Source organism: Microplitis mediator, chromosome 5 (genome assembly GCF_029852145.1).
Source record: "Microplitis mediator isolate UGA2020A chromosome 5, iyMicMedi2.1, whole genome shotgun sequence".
NCBI classification, from domain to species: domain Eukaryota; kingdom Metazoa; phylum Arthropoda; class Insecta; order Hymenoptera; family Braconidae; genus Microplitis; species Microplitis mediator.
Window position 1 is genome coordinate 15,077,320 of NC_079973.1, and position 22,911 is coordinate 15,100,230.

The 22,911-nt window shown below is 30.7% G+C and overlaps 2 protein-coding genes across 2 annotated transcripts; both read right to left on the minus strand.

The window, feature by feature from the left end:
* Positions 1 to 11,908: 11,908 nt before the first annotated feature.
* Positions 11,909 to 13,147, minus strand: LOC130668984 (uncharacterized). The gene has a single exon (XM_057471600.1). The coding sequence runs from the start codon at positions 13,145 to 13,147 to the stop codon at positions 11,909 to 11,911; it is 1,239 nt and encodes a 412-aa protein (XP_057327583.1).
* Positions 13,148 to 18,587: 5,440 nt separating this feature from the next.
* On the minus strand, positions 18,588 to 22,604 carry LOC130668993 (uncharacterized). The gene is made up of 4 exons (XM_057471618.1): positions 22,340 to 22,604; positions 20,709 to 21,415; positions 18,982 to 20,225; positions 18,588 to 18,834 (listed from the first exon to the last, which is right to left on the minus strand). Exons 1-4 carry the CDS (start codon positions 22,602 to 22,604, stop codon positions 18,588 to 18,590), a joined length of 2,463 nt encoding a protein of 820 aa, XP_057327601.1.
* Between the last annotated feature and the right edge of the window lie 307 nt (positions 22,605 to 22,911).

Here is a 22,911-nt window from a genome sequence, read left to right on the forward strand (position 1 = left end):
ATTTGGTCGACAAAATAGTCCAATGCATTTTCCAAAATATTATACTGAAATACAATCTACTAAATTCAACATTTCAGTCACATTACGGAAAGCTATATTTTTTTGGATTCAACATTTCGGTATCGTTTGCAAAACATTTTTCATACAATGGAAGGTTCCAACAAATTCAAACTTGGGCTCAAACGCTTTGAAAAACAAATCAAAGAGAGACTGGACCCTAAGAGCTTTTTCTTACAGAATTTAATACTGAAGAAGGAACAGTGATGGTTTTTCCGAAAAATAATGTTCTACATAGTTTGCAGGAGAAATGAAGGTTAAAAAATCATTTTTCCATGTTAAATCAATGGTAAATCTTCAAATTCGGTGATGCAGCTCTTCAAGTTAATATTAAGGGCTCAAATTTTTACAGAATTTTTTTTTTAACATATATAACAAGAATTTCACATGCAATCGAAAAAAAAAAATTATCGACTTTTTTTGAAACATCCTAATCGCCATGATGAAAAAATTCCTTTTCACGCTCATTATCACTTATAAAGATTATTATTTAACAATATGCGTACATAGAAATTATTTCTGACATTTGAAATTAATTGATAGTGAGATGTATTATAAAAATATGAAGAATCTCATAGGGCACTAATTTTATAACTTATGGCTTAAATAAACTATGCTAAATGGCACATAAAATTTTTAATTACTACAGAAAAATAGATAAATTGATTCAAAAAATGATTGTGAGATAAACACATAGAAACTTATTTCCTACCCATATGGTTTCATTAATTTTTCAAAATATTGTCCAGTCCATATGGACTACTATTAGTATAAAAAATGTCAAAACAATAGATTTGAGATCTGAATTTATGATATGCTAAACGCTGCACGATTATTCATTACTATTTCATCTAACAAGATCATGTACAGAATTGGTTTTAACTATTCAGTAAAAAAAATAAATAGTCATTTGATTATGTGGATCTAAAATTTTTTAATTTTTAATTTATCATCAGATGTTTAATTCAAATAGGTTTATGTTTAAACCAAAATTCTGAAGTTTACAACTGAACTTTTGGAAAATATCATATTATCATCATTCTTGCTGATTTAATATTCTGTGACATGATCTGTAGAAATCTTCTGCAGATAAAATATATCCTGACTGAATTATCGCCATTTGAAATTTTAACATTTTTAATCCATCGTTATACGTGCTAATTAAGCTATATTATTATCCTACCAAAAACAGATTTTCTGTAAAAAATCGTGTCAAGTACACATTCAACACTTTTTACAGAAGAAAACAATTCATTTTACAAAATCTTTAAAAATACCAAGTAGCTTGTAAAATTACAAATCATGAGAGAAATTCTAGTAAAAATGCAAAAAAAAAACTAATAAATAAATAAAACGACCTGAATGTACTTGGTATGCATTTGATCAATAAGTTTCATTCCTTATAGTCATTTATCGAAAATGAATTTAAATTAAGTATCACTTTGCTTAATTAAATTGTGATGCACACCTAGTACATTCGATTAGTTTTTTTTTATTTTATACTTTTATTGAAATTTTTTTTCATGATTTTTTATTGTAACTATCATTATTATTATTATTTTTATTTATATTTTTATAAAAATTATGCACGTTTATTAATAATAGCCAAAAAAATTTATTTCGAATAGTATTTTAGTTATAATTAAGAATAATTTCTTGTTATTCGTTTGTAGATGTCAATTTAAAATGCCTGCCAGTTAATTCAGCACTTTTGCATAGATATTACCGTAAACTTTCATTATAGTTAGCGTTTTAGAAGAAAGTAACTAACCAGATAGCCAGGAAAACTTAATGAAATGTTAGTTTAACAATCTCAATTGATGAACTTGGCAGCAAGTTTTTGCAAGCTTCAAATTTATAAATTTTCAACAACAATGGACGTGCTTGACTGAACTAAATCGTTACCTGCCTACCCAGAGAACCAAGGTTGCTTAGCAAACTTCTGCTCTTCCCTAATAGCCACTTTAGCTTGAAATTGACAGTAAGTTTATGTTAAAATTACCTGAAATTTGCTGCCTGACTTTGCCGATAATTTGACAGCAAAAGTTGAAAAGAAAAATTTGCAGTTAATTTTTTTTCAATTTAGGGGTAACTTTTCACGATAAAAAAAGTCGGTAATGTATTTTCTTACCATTTCAGAATGTAACCAAATTTATACAGAAAAATGTCTACAATTTGACGGTAAAAAAATACTTTACAATTTTTCAAGTCAAATTAACAATAAATCGACACAAAATTTGCCTGAAAATTGACGACAACTTTTTTCTAGTCAACCTTTGAAGTAAACTTGTATTCTAATTCGGGTGGTAAATTTACGTCAAATTGAATTCAAGTTGCATACAAATTGTCGTAAAAAACAGAAAAGTCTGAAGTAGACGAAAATTTTACGAAAAATTCAAGGAAACTTTTGTAAAATAAACTTTTGCTAAAGCAAACTGTACGGTTAGGGTTTCTTTTGCTGTCCAATTTCGGGTAAGTTAAATTTCAAGTTGCTTCCAAAATTTTTCTTCAATTTGACGACAAATATAGGTCAACTTCAGACTTATTAGATACTGACTACAATATGAGTGCAATATGCTGTGCAAATTGATAAAAAGTTGGCTGCAAAATTTGCTATTTCTTGTTTGTTAACTAATGTTATGAACAAATGGATTTTTTCCAATCTAATCCGGACTTTGAAAAAATCCACTTGTTTATAACTTTAGTTAACAAAAAAAAAAAAAACGTCTGAACGATACGATCGAAATCCGTTTCGAAAAAAATGCCGTCGATTGGTACTATCAACATTTTTTCGATTTTTTCCATCCAATTTGGACTTTGAAAAATTCCATTTGTTTATAACATTAGCTAACAAAAAAAAAAAAAGTCTTTGGACGATACGATAGAAATCCGTTTCAGAAAAAATGCTGTCGATTGGTACTATCGATATTTTAACGATTTTTTTTTTCTTTCATTTTTAAATGTAAAAAACTTAGAAAAATTCCGGCCTATCAAGCATCTCACGCAATTTGGCGGAGAGAGAGCTCGCATATAGGCAGCTGCTCGTGCGAGAGGGAGAGGTCCGAGCGCCAGCTCGATTTTTTATCATATCTCGCGAAATATTTGAGACACAAAAAAAAAAACGAATGATACCTTTTTTGTGTATTTTTTCATTTTGAACATTTTGTTTCGAATCAACTGCCCCAACAAACCAGCGGTTCGGGACTTACTTCGATTTAAACAATTAAATTGTTATGAATAATTGTTTGCAGCACTTTTGAACGAAATGGAGCCGATTTTTGTGATCCTTAGCTCAAAATTCATAAGATACAGTTAGATTTAGCCGGTGTCAACAAAATATACGGGCTCACCTCTTCAGCCGAAGGACTAGAAATACCGTTCGTTACCAAAATGCATAGTTCGGTTAATTTGTATATATATAGTTACCAAAATGTTGAAACGATCGTAAATTTGATGTATATCAATAACAGTGAAGTTACATCAAAAATCCTGAAAAGCCATCAAAAGACATGCAATCAGAAACATTTTAAGCTATTAAAAAAAATGCGTTACCAAAATGTTGAAACTACATATATATATATGTATATGTTTATATACAATTTATATATGATCATATAAGAAATATATGAAAATTATATATGATTACATAAGATCTTATATGATCTTATAAAGTTCTTATAAGAATTAATATACTCTTGTGAGTACTATATAAAAATTGATATGATTTTATATAAAGATATATATAACGTTATAAAATTACTAGATAAAGTTTTATATGCTTATATATAATTATATATGATCATATAAAAGTTCATATGATCTTATAAAAAGCTTATAAGGATTTGTATAGTTTTATAAGAATTTTATAAAAATTGATGTGATTTTGTATAAACCCGGGAAAAAGTTTTTATAGAATCATATATAAACATATATGTTTATATATTATTATATGAAAGCTCACATAATCTTATAAATTTCTTATAAGGATTCATATGATCTTATAAGAATTTTATAGCATTTGATGTGATTTTATTTAAAGTTATATATAACTTTATAACAATACCAGGTGAAGTTTTATATGCTTATATATAATCATATATGATCATATAAAAGCTCATGCGATTGATGAAAGAAAGTGTGATTATAAGTATAAAGTCATGTAATATATCTAAAATGTTTACTTTAATTGAGTAAATGAATAACTTAAAGTATGTAATTTTTAAGAGAACTAAAAAAACATTACTATAAAAAAAAATTCTAAAACTAACCATTTGCATAAATAAACATGTATATAACAAAATTATATAAAAATGAACATCTCGATAAATCAAATATCTAAAAAAAATGACTGTTTTTGAACATCTCTATAAAATATGATATCAAATCAAATTTAATTATAGATATCATATTTTATAAAGATGTTCAAAAACAGTCAATTTTTTATAGATATTTTATTTATAAAGATGCTCATTTTACATAATTGTTCTATATACATGTTTAGTTATGCAGATGTTTGTTTTTAGAATTATTATTTTTTTTAGTAATTTTTTTTTATTTAGCTTTAAAATTGCATACTTTCATTTATTCATTTATTCAATGAAAGAATAGTATATTGTACAACTAGTGCGGTAAGTTGTCGATTGCCCACGAGAGCGAAGTTGAGCGCACGAACGAAGTGAGTGCGCTCATTCGCTCGAGTGGGTAATCGACAACACCGCACGAATTGAACACAGTTTTTTTTATCATTAATGCAATATAAGTACTATCTTAGTGCTCGCTGTTTTATTCTCCAAGTAGCTTTTTGCTGATTCAACTGTTGCCGCGACATTTTTGTGGGTTAAACGATAATCTGCATGCGACAAGAAGTAAATTTGAGTGCGACAAGTTTACTTGTCGCACTCAAATTTACTTGTCGCACGCAGATAATCGTTTAACGCACACAAATGTCGTGGAAACAGTTGAATGGGCAAACAGCTATTTGGCGAACAAAAGAGCGTGCGCCAAGATAGCACTTATATTGCATGAATGATAAAAAATATTTTAAATATATTTAAATGATTTAATACTTTTATAATTATATTTTTTTTCAATTATTCATGTTTTTATTTATTGAAATTAAATTTTATACAATAATTTATATGGAGATATATCTTTCTTTGTAGTAATTACTTTTTATTAACTTTTTATTGGGACTTTTTTTTATTCACTCATTTTACATAACATATTTATAATTTTGCATTCAATTAACATACATATATGTTTAAATGTTGAATTTTCTTTTTATAATTTATTATTTTTTTAATTTTCACATGTAGTAGAAAAATAGTTATACATATTTTTATTTCCAGAAATTTTTTTTTTCCGATGCTATTCTACCCGACAAGATCTAATGGCCAATATTTTATATATATATATATATATATATATATATATATTTATAAAAATATATATATATTTATATTTGAATTAATCTATTTATTTGTTTATGTAGTCCGACTTAACTATTAAAAAAGTTTCACTTCTATTGTGATCTTATGTCTGTGTGTCATTTTTTTTTTTTTTTGTAATTTGCCAGTATTTCCGAGTCTACTGGATCAAATGATCTGAAATTTTTAGGAAAGTTGAGGGCCAACAAGCTCCTTCGATTGCCACCTCAACCATCCAAATCGATTCATTTGTTAAAAAGTTACAAAGAGTTTACACACACACACACACACACACACACACACACACACACACACACACACACACACACGCACATACATAAACTCGGACATCATTCTGAAAATAGTCAGAATAGCTTCCTAGGACCTCAAAACGTCGACATCTGATGAAAAGTCGATTTTCGAAAATCGGGGTGTAAACAATAACTTCCCGAATTTTCGAAAATTTACAGTTTTCTAAGCGGGAAGTTAAAAAAACAATGAAGATAGGTTGCAATATGCTTTTTGTATTATTTTTCGAAAAGTACATTAATAAAACAACAATTTCGAAAAAAAAAAAGTCTCGATCAGTCAAATTTTCAAAAAGTTATAGCTATTTAAAAAGAATAAATTGGGTGGGTAGGTGGGTTGGGTGAAAAAATTATGAGAAATTTTTTGGATTCGGTAGAAAAAGAGAAATTTCCTGCCAAATAAAAAGGGGTCGGGATCCACAGTGGTCAATTTAGCGTGGAATACCCCATATAGAACCTCAGAATTAAAAATAAAAAAAGAAATTTTTTTCACTATTGAATGTGGCAAGCTTTGAAAGATTTTTTTTTTTTTCAATAGTAAAGAAAAAAGTAGAAGATTGTTTTGAGTCGTTTTTTCTGTCTTTTTTTTTTTTTTTTTTTTTTTTCAGAAACTATATTCAAAAGCAAAGAAAATGAAAGAGACGTCATACTTAGTCTACTTTTGATGAAACCATATCGTTTTGGATAACTAATTTCCACCAACTATTATAATTGTAATAAAAAGTACTTACGTTTGTCGACAAGAAAATTTCCGTGATTTAGGTCTTGGTTTCTTTCGCTTCTTATTATCACTATTCATTTGGTTCACCATGATTTTAATTATCTTAATAAAGTAAACTTTCACAAATATTTATTAACTCACCATAACCACTCAATTACACAATTAATTTCGATTCAATGCCTTATAATATCCAGGATTATTGAAACACAAAGGTTCAAACTAAATTTTACTCTGTAACCAACGACAATAATTCATGTGAATAAGTACCAATATCTTTTTACAATAAATAATTTTCACGCACAATAGTATATGTAGCACATATATGCATGCAGCGGTAATTGTTTAGAATAGCGGCTCCACCTGTTTATATCAAGCATAAATCCGAAAATATTCAAAATGCCAAGAGACTTGTTTCATTCTCAGGCATTTGTCGGCGGATTAAAGATGTGATTGCTTATTTAGGTGTTATTTAAGCATTAATAAATTGTACATGTATACCAAAGGTATAAATTAGCTTGATTTCAAGATTTAGTTTGAAATTTTTCTGTTCCGTGCTACACTGCACCATTTGACATATTTTTCTTTTTATTCTATGTATTGACTCTTAAGTCAACCACCAAAACTTAAGATATAAAACCAATTTTAGTGTTTATGGTACACTTTACAGTTTATTCCATACCATTTTCCTATAATCTAAGCCTGAATAAAAGTATTAAAAAATTACAAATTAATATTTTCACAATTGATTTCTATTAGATCTAATTGATTTACCACTTTAAAAAAATATATATAATAATTGTATATATCTTGTCTAACAGCGTGCCAAGTTTCATTAAAATCCGAGAGGTGCAACATTTAAAAAAAAAAACTATTAAAGTAACTGGACCACCTCACGACTACTACGTTATCGCTTTTAAATTGTATTAAGTTTTTACTTTTTTAGTATTGGGTATGAAAAGTTTGAAAGAAAATGAATTGATAGTTTTCCAATAATAATTAATCTCATATTTATAAATGATAATTTTTATTAATCATCATCACTATCTTCATTAATTACAACATGATCTTTATTAATAGAAAAAAGACTAGATAATATTTCTGCTGGCCGAACTATATGAGATTTATATCTTGCATTTGATAAATAATATATAACTGCTGCCACGTGAGAGCAACACCCAACTGTTCAATTACCATTTGGACAGTCACAGCAATAACGCCGAATGTCTTGGTGACTTTTTCCATTGGGTTTGTAGTCAATATAACATCGGTAGGTTTTGCTATTAATGTGTCGCGATTTTACTTGCAACTTTAAAATATTAGGTGCTTTTTTGACGTACAGCACATGAAAATTATTCTCTTTCCCCATGAGTTCAGCTAAATAAGAAATAGTGTGTGAGAGCTGGTAAGTGCCAGTGAAAAGTATTTTTTACTCCACCTCAGAAAGCTCAGGAAAATCAGGAACTTCTGAAGCAAGCAGTTGATGGAAAGGTTGTATTCGCCGATTCCAGTGGTTAATCAGGACCTCGTCAGCAAGTGTATTTTTTATAGCTTGTCTATCAATCATATTTTTAATGATCTTATCGTGTAGTTTTATGTCGGAAATATGTCTCTTACCATATTCATTTTGTAGGTATCCAGCGATGCAACAAAGAGACCTTACCTTCGGTAGGATTTTGTTGTCTAAAACATTATCTAAGAGCCGAAACTTTTGGAAAATTGCGCCATGAACCGCTTCGACAACCCATCTTACTTTAGTCACTTTCCTAGACTCCCCTGTGGAAAAGGTCTTATAAAATCTCAGAAAAAAAATTGGCTATGAGAAAACGATCAGTATTTGTCCACGAAAAATCTCAAAAATTCTGATACAATTATTTTCTCATAGATGGTGCATCAAAAAAATTTGTTTCTTAAAATTCTCATATAAATTATCAGAATCTATAAGAAACAGAAGCTATAATATTGTGATTATAAGTATTTATAAATTTTCGAAAAATGTAAAGTTTACAATTGAGTAGATTTTGGGAATGAATAAGATTGTATGAGACGATTTCTGAAGTAATCATACAAGATTTGATACTGATTAATCAATGTGAGTACAGTTATTTTCCATATAGTAACGAAAAAAAGTAGAGAGGTAAAGCTGATTCTGGCCCATTATGGACACGAACCCCTGATCTGTTGTACCGGCGGATGGTAAGTTATCAACTGTTGGTTATCGACTGTCGATAATGTATCGACTGTTGGTTATCGATAATGTATCGACTGTTGGTTATCTGCGGCCTTTTTGACATCATTTGAGCTTATCTGGGACCTTTTTGACATCATTTTGAAGCTAATTGATGTTATTTTGGCGGTCTTTTCTACCGTCTGAGCTCATTTTTTGAGCTCATGTCCGCCATTTTGAGCTCATGATAGATGGCGCCTCGTGTATATTTTGTGTGGGAAATTTTTTTGAAAAAATATGTACAATTTTTATTAATGTACAATTTACGTAAAATTATGTACAATTTCCATTAATGACTAGTGTGGGTTCTCGGCTTGCCTATCAGGTTACAGGTTTTGACATCGTGTTTGTGCGTAACCCCAGAGCTGACACTAGCGTAGCCTACCCTGATTAATACAATATGTACACGTAAATATATGATTTAAAGTTTTATATATTGAAACTGGGGTATGTAAGGGTACATGCGAGAAGCATGCAAGAGCACGCCATCTAGTGGTGTAGTCCCCCTCTTTTTATCTGATGATGACGTCACCCAACAGGTTTGAACTTGTTTTTTCCTTTGTTCTTTTTAACTGCGCAGTAGAATGTTCTAGATGATGACGTCATCTGACAAGTCTGAACTGGTTTTTCCTTTGTTTATTTTTAACTGCGTAGTATAATTTTTATTTTTAGATGATGACTCATCCAGTTCCGAGAAAAAACTTTCTATTTTAACTGCGTAGTAGATGACGTCATCTAACAGGTTTGAATTTGTTTTCGGCCTAGAGTGGGGATACTGAGCTGAGCGCTGAGCTCGCAGCAGCAGTCAGTCTACATCGAGAAACGTTCTAGTTAACAGCTTGTGCAAATGGATAATAAATTCAGTGAAAGTGAAAGAATTTTTCTCTTACATAACCGGCCGTACACTGATAATCTTGACGATATTATTGAATCGTTATTTGGTGACATACCTCCCGAGGATATTGGTAAATTTATTAATGATGTAATTGCATTTGCCGAAAATATTGACATTATTGAAAGTGCGCGAGAAGTATCGTGTCCAGGCTGTGTTGAAAAAAGAAAGTTAGCGAAGAATCTATTTGAAATTAGTGAAAAAACGGAAAAACTGCAATTACGCATGCTTGGAAAGTCATAAAAAATGGCTCGTCAAGGTTCAAGGTATGTTAAGATTTATTACATGTTTCATTAATTTAGCTTTGAATATTTATTCAATTATTAACTTTTTTATAGAATTCACGTATGCACGGATGTGTGTGACCATGAGGCCCAAATTGAGTTCGAAGACATAAGCGAAGAAAGTGATATTTTCGATGACGGTGCTATTCCAAATTCCTATTATTATAGAAACGCGAATGAGGAAAAAAAAAAGGAATTGGCTATCCCAAGAAAAGAAATCAACTTACAACTGTCTCATTGGAAAGAATTATTATTGAACTTTAATGATCGCAATGATTACGAAGAAGCGTGTCATAAAATCACATTCTTATTAACTAAGTCATTGTTTAAAGCTAACAAACCGCAATAATGGAACTAATAATTGATTTTGTGGGTTTTGAGATGCCTGATGGCAGATTTGTGATAAAAGAACTTTGTGCAAGTGATATTTGTGTTGAAGTCAATCCATATAAACGTGTGCAATGTGAACATTGGTTATTTGAACCACCTTTAGATCAGATTGATGTTGCAGTAATGCAAAAAAGTGTTGATCATTGTGGACTTCAACATTCAATTTCATGGACATCTGGCGTACAACCATATGAATCATTGAAAGAAAATCTAGATATTTTGGTGAAAAATGCACGTTACTTTTACGTTCAAGGTGAACGAAAGAAAAAATGGCTTGATGATCTAATTGACTCTGTTGTACCTATAATTGATATGGAAAAACTAAGACATTTTTCTCTATTTGATGCTTATGATTTTCCAAAACATCGCTGTCCATACCATGTTCATCATAAGAAAAAGTTTTATTCTTCATGTGCTTATCAAAATGTTCAATTTTTCAAGAAGTGGTTTTGGACTTGTTATGGAAACCAACCGACCTATGAAAAGTCGGTTCAGATCTTCAATCAGTTGGGGAACTTACTGTGTATGGATAATCAAGATATCGCATGTCTTGATGTTGCATTTATCATTGAAAATGCAACCCAACAAATCGATTTCGCTTGGCACAAACTACCGGAACGATTACACAATAATGAAAAATTAATTGGATATCAAAGGTGTCGAGATCATTCTCTTTTCTATGATGATATCCCTGATAGCCTTGCATATCCATTCAGAAAAGATTGCTGCAATTGTACTTTTTAGGTTAAGAAAAATATCTATAGTTTATTCTATATTTGAGGTAATGTAAGACTGAAAAAATGTATATTTTTAGGTTAAGAAAAATATCTATAATTTATTATATATTTGAGGTTATGTAAGACTGAAACAATGTATATTTTTAGGTTAAGAAAAATATCTATAGTTTATTATGTATTTGAGGTTATGTAAGACTTAAATGTATATTTTAGGTTAAGAAAAAAAATACTATAGTTTCGTATGTATTTGAGGTTATGTAAAATATTTAAGGTTAAGAAAAATAATACTATAGTTTCGTATGTATTTGAGGTTATGTAAAATATTTAAGGTTATGTAAGACTTAAATGTATATTTTAGGTTAAAAATAATAAAAACAATATATGTTAATTTTATGTTGAATTTATTGAAACGATCAGACTTTTATATTGTTTAAATGAAGGAACAACGGCTTTACTGATCTGCTTTATTGACATCAATTTATTATTTTGCGGGTAACGTTTCGTTAATGGTAATTAACATCTTCAGACCCATAACTTTTATATAGATATGAGTCTGAAGATGTTAATTACCATTAACGAAACGTTACCCGCAAAATAATAAATTGATGTCAATAAAGCAGATCAGTAAAGCCGTTGTTCCTTCATTTAAACAATATACGTTAATATAAAAAAGTTTATTTCTTTATAAATGTAAGTTTTTTAATTAATACAGGTTCAATAATTATATTTTAATTTATTAATTCTTTGTTTAAATCGTTCTCGATCTCTTGCTGCTTGTTCCCATTCGCTTCTTCTTGCTTGTTCATGTGCAAATCTCCATACATACATGTAATGTATGGTTGGCGTTGGATTAAATTGAATAGTCTTCTTCATATTAGTTTTCGTACGATGCTGCTTATGGGATTATACTCGACTATGCGATCATGTATAATGAGGCAATAAGCTGATGTCTGCGCAGGAAATTGATTTGCAGATTCAAATTCTAGGCAAATGTCCACTGGTCCAGATTTAATTGATTCGTTTTGTTTCGAGCAATCGATAACATACAGTGGCGCTTGTTCCAAAAATTTTTTCTTTGTCAGCAGTGGCTCTGGTTCTTTGTTGTAGTATGAAATTTGGAAATTTATATACATATCGTACAACAGAGCATATTGATTATTTGCAATGTTGAGATTCAAATTCCCATAAGGATAACTCTGAGAGTTTAAAAATAATTTTATATCTCTGATGTTGCAGTGATCAAACACGCTGGCATTTTGAGTTGCGTCATTTTTTCTTACTGTTTGAAATCCAAGAATGACAAAACGTGGTTTCTCAAGCTGCGTAGAAGTTTTGACTGCCCATATGTGCTTCGAAGTATTTGGTAATAGAGGATACTCGTACAGCTCCCAAGCACGGAAACTGATTGAGATAGCTGGATCACTTGTAATATAATTCAAAGCTTCAATTTTTTGTTTATCAGCCATAGTCACGTATGGTACAATCCACTCGATTTTTTGTAGTGTAATTTTAACAACTTCAGCATGAGCTCCAGCAGCAGGTGTGGCCATAATGTATGCATTCAAATCAGAATTTGATCTTATCAAAATTAATTCATGTCTTGCATTGATGACAATTTTATGGTAATCTTCAGCAAAACCAAGCAGGAGACTCAATGGTATAGATATATCAAAGAAACCATTGTCATTGTGTAATTTGTTTACAGCTTCATCCATAATCCAGCCTGAATTTTCAAGTATATTTTCTTGAGCAGGACTTAGTGATGTGTATCCTTCCATGAGACTTGTGATACCAACATTTTTGCTACGATCAATCTCAACACCATTGAGTTCGTAACGTATTTCTTCAAACATATGACAAACTGTCATGTTGACCATGTGAGTCGTTGCACTCACAGCTGTACCATCGGACTTTGTAAATTTTCCGTACACATGTAATGTACTTTTGCTTGGAAGAAGACACAAATCTTGGTGTTGAACAGCAATTCTTATTTCATCGCTGTTGTTGAATGTTGATGAAGCATACGGGAGATGAGCATGCGCTTCATAGTGTGCAATTGACGCATCAAAAATGATTTGTCGTTGAATATTTAAGATTTCCGCTGTCATGGTCGTGTACACGTCAAACAGCAAAAATAAATTTTTATTTTCTTAATTTTCCACGTAATTTTAGTCCTAGGCTCTGTAGAAACTGAGTGTTCTGATGTGTTAACACTTTGTGAGGTACTCGGTGACTGATGTTGCTTGACCATGTTGCTGTATTTTTATACCCAGCACCACTTTTTGTTTCATACACGATACCCATTATTTTATAGACTTTATATGCAGTCTTATGGTTATCATTTCGCCTCTGAAATTAGCCAGTTTTCCGTCTTGATCTACAATTCTCAGTCTGAGATTTTGTATTGCTTGTACGGCGATCGGCAGATAAATGACGTGTGATGGCAATTCAACAATCTTATATCCTGGTGGTACACTTGGGAAAAATTCATGAATAGTGTGAACTTTGTGTTCATTTATGTAAGCACCAGACGTGATGTTACACTCAACTCTCAGAGCATTGAGTTTTAATATCTTCACTGGTAAATCTGATGAGTGAGTTTTATGTGGCATCAGCTTCCGATTTGTAAATCCCAATAGTCGACCAATAGAATCTTGAGGTCTAAAATTTATAAATTGATCACATTTTATCTCACTTCTCAATTCATTATTATTGGCTCTGATGCTGATGCTGAGTCTTCGTAATTTCTTTTGAATATATTTTTCAATGTCAATTATCTCGTAACTTCCTGTTGGTATCGTCAAGACTCTCTCTTCAATAGTTTCATATTTTTCAGCTTCTATATTCTTTTCCGTCACTGAGATATTGTCATCAAACTTTGTAATTATTGCAGCATTTCTCTTAGCTCTTTTTTTCTTGACTATTTTTTTCTCATCAACATTATTTGTATCAATTTTTCCGATATCAATATTATCCACAGGATAAGAGACATAGAATTTATTAGCACCCACATCGATATTTGGTATCGAATTAAATGTTAATAACTCTACAAGTCCCAGAACATAATTTTTAGCTGCTGATAATTCAATTGGAGGGAAGTAGTTAGCCTCCAACTCGGATGAAGATCCTGTCAGTGTTAATGTGAATGACTCAGCCATGACTGATGTGTTGTAAACAAAGTCACATCAATTTATAGTTGTCCAGTAAGAAATTTGAGGCACAAGTGTCCACATATAATTGTATCAAAATCCTGATATCTTTTGTGATTATATTTCACGCTACCAACATCGAGATATTCCATAAGATCTTGTGGTGGTTGTAAATTACCAAAACTGTCAAAATAAATAACTTTATCATTATTTTTCTTGTATGCAACCCAATGAGTACCAGGTCCATGTTTATCATCAAGATTAATAATAGCTGATTCATTTTTTCTCGGTCCAGTTTCAGGTAAATCGTTTCTCATAAAAACACCACGAAAGTTTGGAATTTTTAGAGCTTTAGCGTACTTTAGTAAGTCGATGTTTGTGAGTGCTCGATGTGGTAGCTCTACTTGTTTTTTGACTTGCATCCTCTGCCTACTGGATATGGTCTCAAGTATAAGCCCATACCACGCCTGTAAGGCTTCAAGTATAAGCCTTTACCCATGGATATTTGTTCCATTTGCAAATTATGACGTTTGCTCTCATTCAATCGATTTTTAGCAGCACTCGCATCATTTACAGCTTTTGCTATACCAGCAGCGCCTCCAGCTAAAGCTCCTGTGGCACTCAAGCCAGCAAAAAGTGGTATCAAAAATGGTAGTATACCACCAACTTTAGATGGAACTGGTAAAATTCGAGGCAGCCTGATATTTTTTTTCCCACCAGATTTTTTAACAGCCTGACGAGCACCCTTCAATGCTGTTTTGATTGGATCACCACCAGAAGTCATGGACTTTTTGGCAGCTGTGACAACTTGTCTTAGTGCTACTTGCTTTTTTTTTACACTAGTCTTTCTCTTGCTGGCCTTTCCCTTGCCAGTTTTTTTCTTGCTGGTCTTCCTCTTACTGGGCTTTCTCTTGCTAGCTGTTCTCTTCTTCAGCCCCATACCAAATCTTTTTTTTATCTTCATGATTTTATTTACACTCCACGCAGCAGCTTTTTCACCTTTACCAGCGTCTTTTGCTTGATAACGTTGCCACGCCTTCTCAGCAAGTATTTGATCAGCCTCGTGACGTGCTTCCAAATTTTCACGATTATACGAGTATGCGATATCGTGTTCTTTACACGCAGCGTCCAGAGGATTAATTCCAGGATCACCACGAGCTAATCTCATGGCTAGCTTTGTGCCTGGTCCACAGTACTGGTATCCAGGTATATGTAGTTCAAATGGCAGCAAAAGTGGTCGATTTGGCGTGGAATGCCCCATATACATTTTTTTATTTTCAAACCTTAAAACTAATTTTACAAAAACTTAGAAATAATCTTCATTTGCATAAGTTTTCTTTTTATAATTACAACTATTTACATAAGTTTTCTTTTTTAATTTACAACTATTTACATAAGTTTTATTTTTTTATTTACAACTATTTACATTAATTTTCTTTTTTTAATTATTATTTTATCATCATCATCATCATCATCATCATCATCATCATCATCATCTACATTTTTTTTATAGCCCCATGGTAGGGTGTCATGGCTGCCGTCAATGAGCTGGCGCTTATCATCAGCCCAGCTCAATGCAATTTTATTTTGTGCAATTGTTTTTACATCATGTCTGGTTGATTTTATTAAATATTGTTTCTTAGTTAATGTGACATGATTTTCAAGACATAGCTTGAAATCATCAAACGTGATTGTTCTGAGCGTAGGACCCTTGACCCCCTTTGCTCGTTTTTTAGCTTTTTTGTTCTTGTACGTTTTAAATGCGTATAATTTAGCCCTGAGTCCAGTGAATTCAGTCATGATTTCACCATTATTCTCATCCTTCATTAGACCCAGGACTTTCTTATTGGCTTGGGGCATATTGTAAACATTATCAGTGGGGTAGTCAGAGGTGTCGAACTTTGAGATATCACGCTTGATGATTTTATAGACATCTGGCACAGTAAAATGATAGATGAGACTGTCTGTGTCTGTGTACATTAATTTCGACTCATCGTTTTTAAAGTTCTTTTTTACATAATTATAATGAAAATCGTAAATAAATGTTTTAGACAAATCTAAAATACAAAAGCCCACATAGATAGGTTTATTGAAACAGACTTTTACTTTCTTAATCTCAATAATTACCATATCCCCTCGCGGAATTGCCATAACGGTATTTCTACGGTATTTTCCGAGTATTTTTTGGGTATAAGTATTATTACGGTATACCCTAGGTATAAATGCGGTATGTTTGTGAAATTTTATTACCGTATTAATACCGTAAATATATTGTGTTGATACCAAATTTATATAGGGACTGTACCGTATTTATACTGTGTTTATACCGTATTTACGCTCTCGCTATACCGTATTTGTACAATGATTATACTCCATTTATATGGTTTTTATGCTGTACTTAAACGTCGGTTATACCGTATTTATACGGTTGCTATACCTCATTTAAACAGTGGTTACACGGTATTCATATAATGTTCGCACCGTATTTAAACGGTATTTATGCGGTATAAATATGGTGGTTATGCTGCATTTATACAGTGATTATGCCGTCTCACTCTTACAGGCTGAAAAATACTTTTCATATCTTTCAGTTTTATTAACAAACAATCTTCAGATTCTATAACAGATACAATATGTTTTACTACTACTTGCATTCTTAAATGGCTCATCTCTTCACTATGTTCTGCTTTCAATTTTTCAATAAAAAAGTACAGCTATAAAAATGAACTAGTTCATTTTTACTTTCACAAAAAAATTTTTTTCAAAAAAATTTCTCTCATTAACAAATAAAAACTCTTGAAACTAGTTTAAATTTTTTAATTTAAACATAAAAATATGTTTACTTGAGGAAAAAAAATTTTGATTCAAGATTAAAACTTCAAGATAATTATTTACTTGGTGCAAGAAAATTTTACTTTTCCGAATCGTTAAAACAAAATTTCTTGAATCAGGAATTGTTTTCTTGATTCGAGTTAACTGTTTTTTCTATGTAGTAATGATTCGCAAGAACATCAGATAATTTTGAAATACATTTAGGATCAATATTAATAACTAGGATTATTTTATGATTAAAAATTACATTCTTCAATTGAAACATGTCTAAACACTGCAGTGTTTATGTCGTATGGGTATTTTGACATAAAAGTCTTTTTTTAGCTCATCAAGTTCTTTATTTGTACATTATAAGAACCTTCACGCGTCTTTTAAATTTTAGTTTCTCTACACAGAAAACACAGTTAACTTGAACTAAGAAAAATATTCTTGATACAAGAAAATTTTTTTTAACGATTCGGAAAATAAAAATTTTTTTACATCAAATAAATAATTATTTTGAAATCTTTACTTTGAATCAAAATTTTTTTTCCTCAAGTTAACATATTTTTATGCTTTAGTCGAAAAATTTTTAATTGTTTTAAAAGTTTTTATTTCTCAAAATAAGAGATATTTTATTGAAGAAAGCCGTGCCAGGTTATTGTAGCAATATTGCATTTTTTTGTTTGAAAAAAATAAAATTTCTTGGAATAATTACTATTTGTTTAACAAAAGAATTTTCGTATGCTCCAACCAAAAAAAAAAAAAGTTACTCAAACCGAGAGAAAAATTTCTTGGGAGAAAAGATATATATGGAAGAGAGGGAAGTCACTGGTGCTAGGCAGCAGCAGCGAGAATAGTTCGGTGCGCGTCACTAGGTAGCGTCTACGATTTGTAGTGTCCCTGGTAAGAAACTTATTTCAGAAGTCTTATATTCCGAAATTGTGACCATTCTGGCTCGGGTACTCCTCCGTTATTTGATAGAGTGATAAGTACCTTTTTTGATGGTAATATAGTACATCCTATATTACATAATGACAAAAATATTTATTATCAATGTTTCCATAAATAATTTATCTCTGAATTTGAACTTGAGCTTTAACAAAAATGTTTTAATCAAAAGTCTATAGAATCTCTACTATATGATTAAAAATATACGAGTGACATAATACATTGTAAAGCAATATAAATAATTATATAGAGCCATTTATCATTAATAATTATATATAGTTTTTTTACCATGTACTGGATAAATTCCGTATAAACACCTCATTAAATCAGTAGAATTTTTGTGTGAACTCGGTAGAAATGCCGTATAAATTCAGTAGAAATGCCGTATTATTACGCTAACAATGTGATATTATTACGGTAGAAATTTCGTATTAATATCATATACATGAAGTATTAATCTTATAGAAATGCCGTATTAATACAGTAGAAGTACCGTATTATTACGGTAGAAATAACGTTTTAATACGGTAAAAATGCCGTATAAGCTTCGTATAAACGCAGTATAAGCTCTGTAGGAATACCGTAATTGAATTTCACAAACATACCGTATAAATACGGTAAAACTACTTGTTATCGACTACGTGTATGCTCTTTTAATACAGTGTTCAAACCGTATCATGAAAACCGCGAGGGGATCTTTATCAAACATAGTAAGACTGTGGAAATTTGGTTTACATATCAATTCTTTGACACCAAATCTACCCTCCCATTCGGTTTTTAATTGTACATCTTTGTGCTTTCTTACATTTTCTATAGTCTTACCAAATACAGCGTTGTTCATCAGTTTATAAAAATTTTTTTCAAATTCGTTTTTTGCTAATTTTCTACAGTTAGTATTTTTATCTATGTATGTTTTGAGCCAAGGTGATTGTTTGAACTGCAGTACTCTGTGGACTTTTGTTAATTTTAATCCTAATTCTAGACATTGTTTTAAATTTTTGTAATGTATAATATAATTTTTTTTATCGTACAAAGTTGTCGATAATTTTGAGTGTTTGGATCCTGGCGGAACAAAGTGCTCAGGACACAAGGGTAAGTCCTTGTGAAGTTCATGTAAATTTTCTGGATAACTTAAGTCTACTTCCAAAATGTATCTTACACTATCATCATTATCATTTAAAAATTTATTTGCATCATCATCTACATTTTCAACCCACTCAAATGAACCTGTCGGCAGTGACATACTCATAGCTGCGCCGTATAAATTATTTACATCATAGTACATCAAGTATGATTCAGCTTTGCTTGGATCAAAGTCCTCACCCATGTACCGATTATTAGCAGCAGCATATCGGTTTGTACACTGAGATACCCCACCCCTGATGCCTTTTTCAATAAAAAGAACCATTTCAGGATCAGTTAAAAGCTGAAGTTCCACACCAGTGTATTTTAGCATTGCATCATTAGACAGACCGGGAGCAGTATAGTAATGTAACGGATCTAAACTGTAAGTTTCAAAGCAGCTACGTCTAAAATTTTCAAATACATCTGCTAGAAGAAGTACATCAGTTTTAAGATATAAATCTGAGTACTCTCCTAGTGTGTTGATGTTAAATTTGTTCCAGACTAGCTGAGCAAAGAAATAATCCTCATCAGAGACACTTTCATTTGTTAATTTTGAAAAAAATGATACTTGATCAGGCAATTGCTTGTCATTAAGTTTATCAATGCTGGAAATATATTCATAAGGAAATATACCTTTGCGTGTAACTAATTTAAATTCATCTGGGTCGGAATAGTGAAGTTTCGTTATAAGCTTTTCATCATCACCAAGATTTGAAGCTAATTTTTCAAGGCTGGATGCCATAAATCTGAATGAGTCTATGAAGCGTAATGACACTGAAGTATTTTCTATTGATTTTGTGAAAGATATATATTTTTCTTTATTAATTGGTAGTAAAGTTACATCAGCTTTAATTAATGTAGCTAGACTTTTAATTAAAAAATGTGAATCATAGCCGGATAAATTGTGAAAGACTATGGGAATAACATGTGACTTGGGATAATTAACATTACAAGATATATGTGCTGGGCCGCGATAATTACCAGTGAAATGACAGTGATCATAACACTTGTCGGTATTTGTAGTGATCGTTTTTTCACAAATATGACAAACGGTTGCCTGATCATGTGTCTCTTGCTGTTGTTTGGTGAGTGGTTTCATTGGTATAGGATTTTTTAAATATCTTTCGTATTCAATTGCTAATTTTTCCAACTTTAAAATAAACCACCCAATACAAAATTTTGAACGATTTAATTCGAATTTAGATAATTTATTATCATAACTGCAATGCTGATAGAATGCTACACTGTGTGGAACATGCTTCTGAGTTTCATCATCTCCTGGGGTTTTTTCTAGTGTACATTCCAAGTCTGCATACACAACAAAAGGTACAGTGTCTTTGTATTGATAGTTTTTGAATTTCAAAATTTGATCTTTTTCTTTTGGGAATGTCATATGGACTTTATTTATTTTAAAACAATCAGCTTTATGATTTTCATATGATTAATCATATCTGAAATGATTCAAGCATCGATTACAAAAAAATAATTTTTTGTTTGCCTTGGAAATTTGAGATCAAACTAATCGTGAAAGATCTTTGATTAAAGCAAAGTGAAATTTAGGTTGAAAATTTTTTATATCAAAATCAGCTGTGTTTAATTTAATATTTTGCTGTACCATTAAGAGTTGAATTACTTTTTTATCAGACTTTATGAGCTTACTTAGATACAGAGGAATTACTGTACTTTTTTCAGATTTTTTATTACAAAATTCTGACTCAATCCCATAGACATTGATTGGTAAATCATTTAATTTTTCAAATTTTGGGATATCATTTAAAGTGATTGGAAATTTTATACCTTCATATTTTAATATAGAGCTGAAGTGAGGATATGATGTTTTTCTCTCAGAATGACCATTACTAGCAGGATATAATGCTGCAACAACGCTCCATAAAAAACAGTGTTCATCAAAATTTTGAATATTTAAAACTGCTTTTTTCGCTAGGATGTCCTCGGGTAGCTTCACAAACGTTGAATCTCCAGCTTGAAGAGGCGCATATCTCGACATTGTAATGATTAAACTGTGGATTTCAGTTAAACTCCACCCTGAGTCTTTTTGATTAAATTCCTCGACTTTTTTTAATAATTTATCATTAACATGATCTTTGTACCAAGTAGCAAGAGATGTTGCGGGTAAAATGTCTCGGCTCTTTGTGTTGAATGACTTTGTTTCTTCGATGACATTATCAGCTTTTACATTTTGAAATTTGCAAATCAATTCAACATTTACTTTAAGCCCAGCAACATCTCTGAGCATATTTTCAACTTTTTCAGTTACAAGGTCTTGAGCATCATCAAGAAAAGCACGAAGATCAGTATGAGCTTGATTCACCACGCATCCTGATCTACACGGAAAAAAAAATATTGCTCCTCGAACGATCTAAAGTATAGTAACTCGTAGATCGTTACCACAACAATACGTATGCTTATGGTAACAATACCGTATCGTTCCAGTAACTATTTATTAGATAGCTGTGAGCCCTATACGAGTTTCCGTAGTCGTCACCTCACACGGCACCGTCTAACCTAACTAAACATCCATTTTCGCGCCAACTTTTGAATATTGTTGCTAGCAGACGTTTAATAAAAAAAATAGTGTAAAAAATAATTGTGATGTTGAAATATGGACCCACGGGTAATTAATAAATTAACAGAGTAAGATCTCCATAGCTATGTTGATATATTTATTGATAAGTGTTTTTTTATGCTTTTTGTAATCAAATATACATTCATAACCAAAAATCTAAATATTATATATAGTCAATGTTTTATAATTTAAATGTGATACGTAAATAGAAGAAAAATAATTAATAAACAAATGAGATCTGAATTATTATTTAATTTACTAATAAATAAATTGGAAAAATCAAAAAATATATTTATGTTTATATTTAAAATTTATTTAGACTATAACTAACTAATAAATCAGTTTTATAAATTATTTTATTTAATCAAAGTTATTTGCTTATCATTTATTTATGAATGATAAAAGTTTTTAAATATCTCATATAATTTTCAATGTGCGTGACGTCAGATAGGGCTCAGAACGATACCGTATAGATCTCAGAGCTATCCACCGTATTGTTGTCAGAACGATACAGTAGATCGTTGCAGTAACAATCTAGTAGATAACTATAGCGTATTCTTACTGTAACTATACAGTATACTTCTGAGAACAATATTTTTTTCTCCGTGTAATGTTATTTGAGAATGCATTTTCAAGATCTTGCCACTTGATGAGACGTCGGTTTGCACGCAAGTCACCACCAGTTACTTCCCCACTCAATTGTGTAAATTGATCAGCATACCAGTATAAAAGTACAATATTTGCACGTACACTTCTTCTGACTTGAACATTTATTTGTGGATCGTGTAAGATCTCATTGAAGTAATCAATTGTATCTGCGCACACTTGATAACACTTCTGGCAATGTTCTTTAGCTAATGGCTTATCACGTAAATCATTAAATGATTTAATTATTGAATCTACTGGACCCTGAAGCGCCGCAATGAAATCGTTTTGTGCCATTTTTTCAAAAGTTCATCACTCAAGTTACTGTTTATAATTACACTTGAAAGTTTATCACTAGTATTGTTTATTAAGTGGTTTTTATATAAACATAGTAGTTTATAAAGTTTATTAAAAAATAAATTTTTAAAAAATCACTAAGATTGTTTATTTAAAAATTTATCACTAAAACACTTAAATAATTTATATATTGTTCAAATAACCACTTAAAAATTGTTTATCACTACACTAGTATTATATAAATTTTTAAAAAATCATTACGATTGTTCATTTAAAAATTTATCAGTAAAACACTCAAGTAGTCACT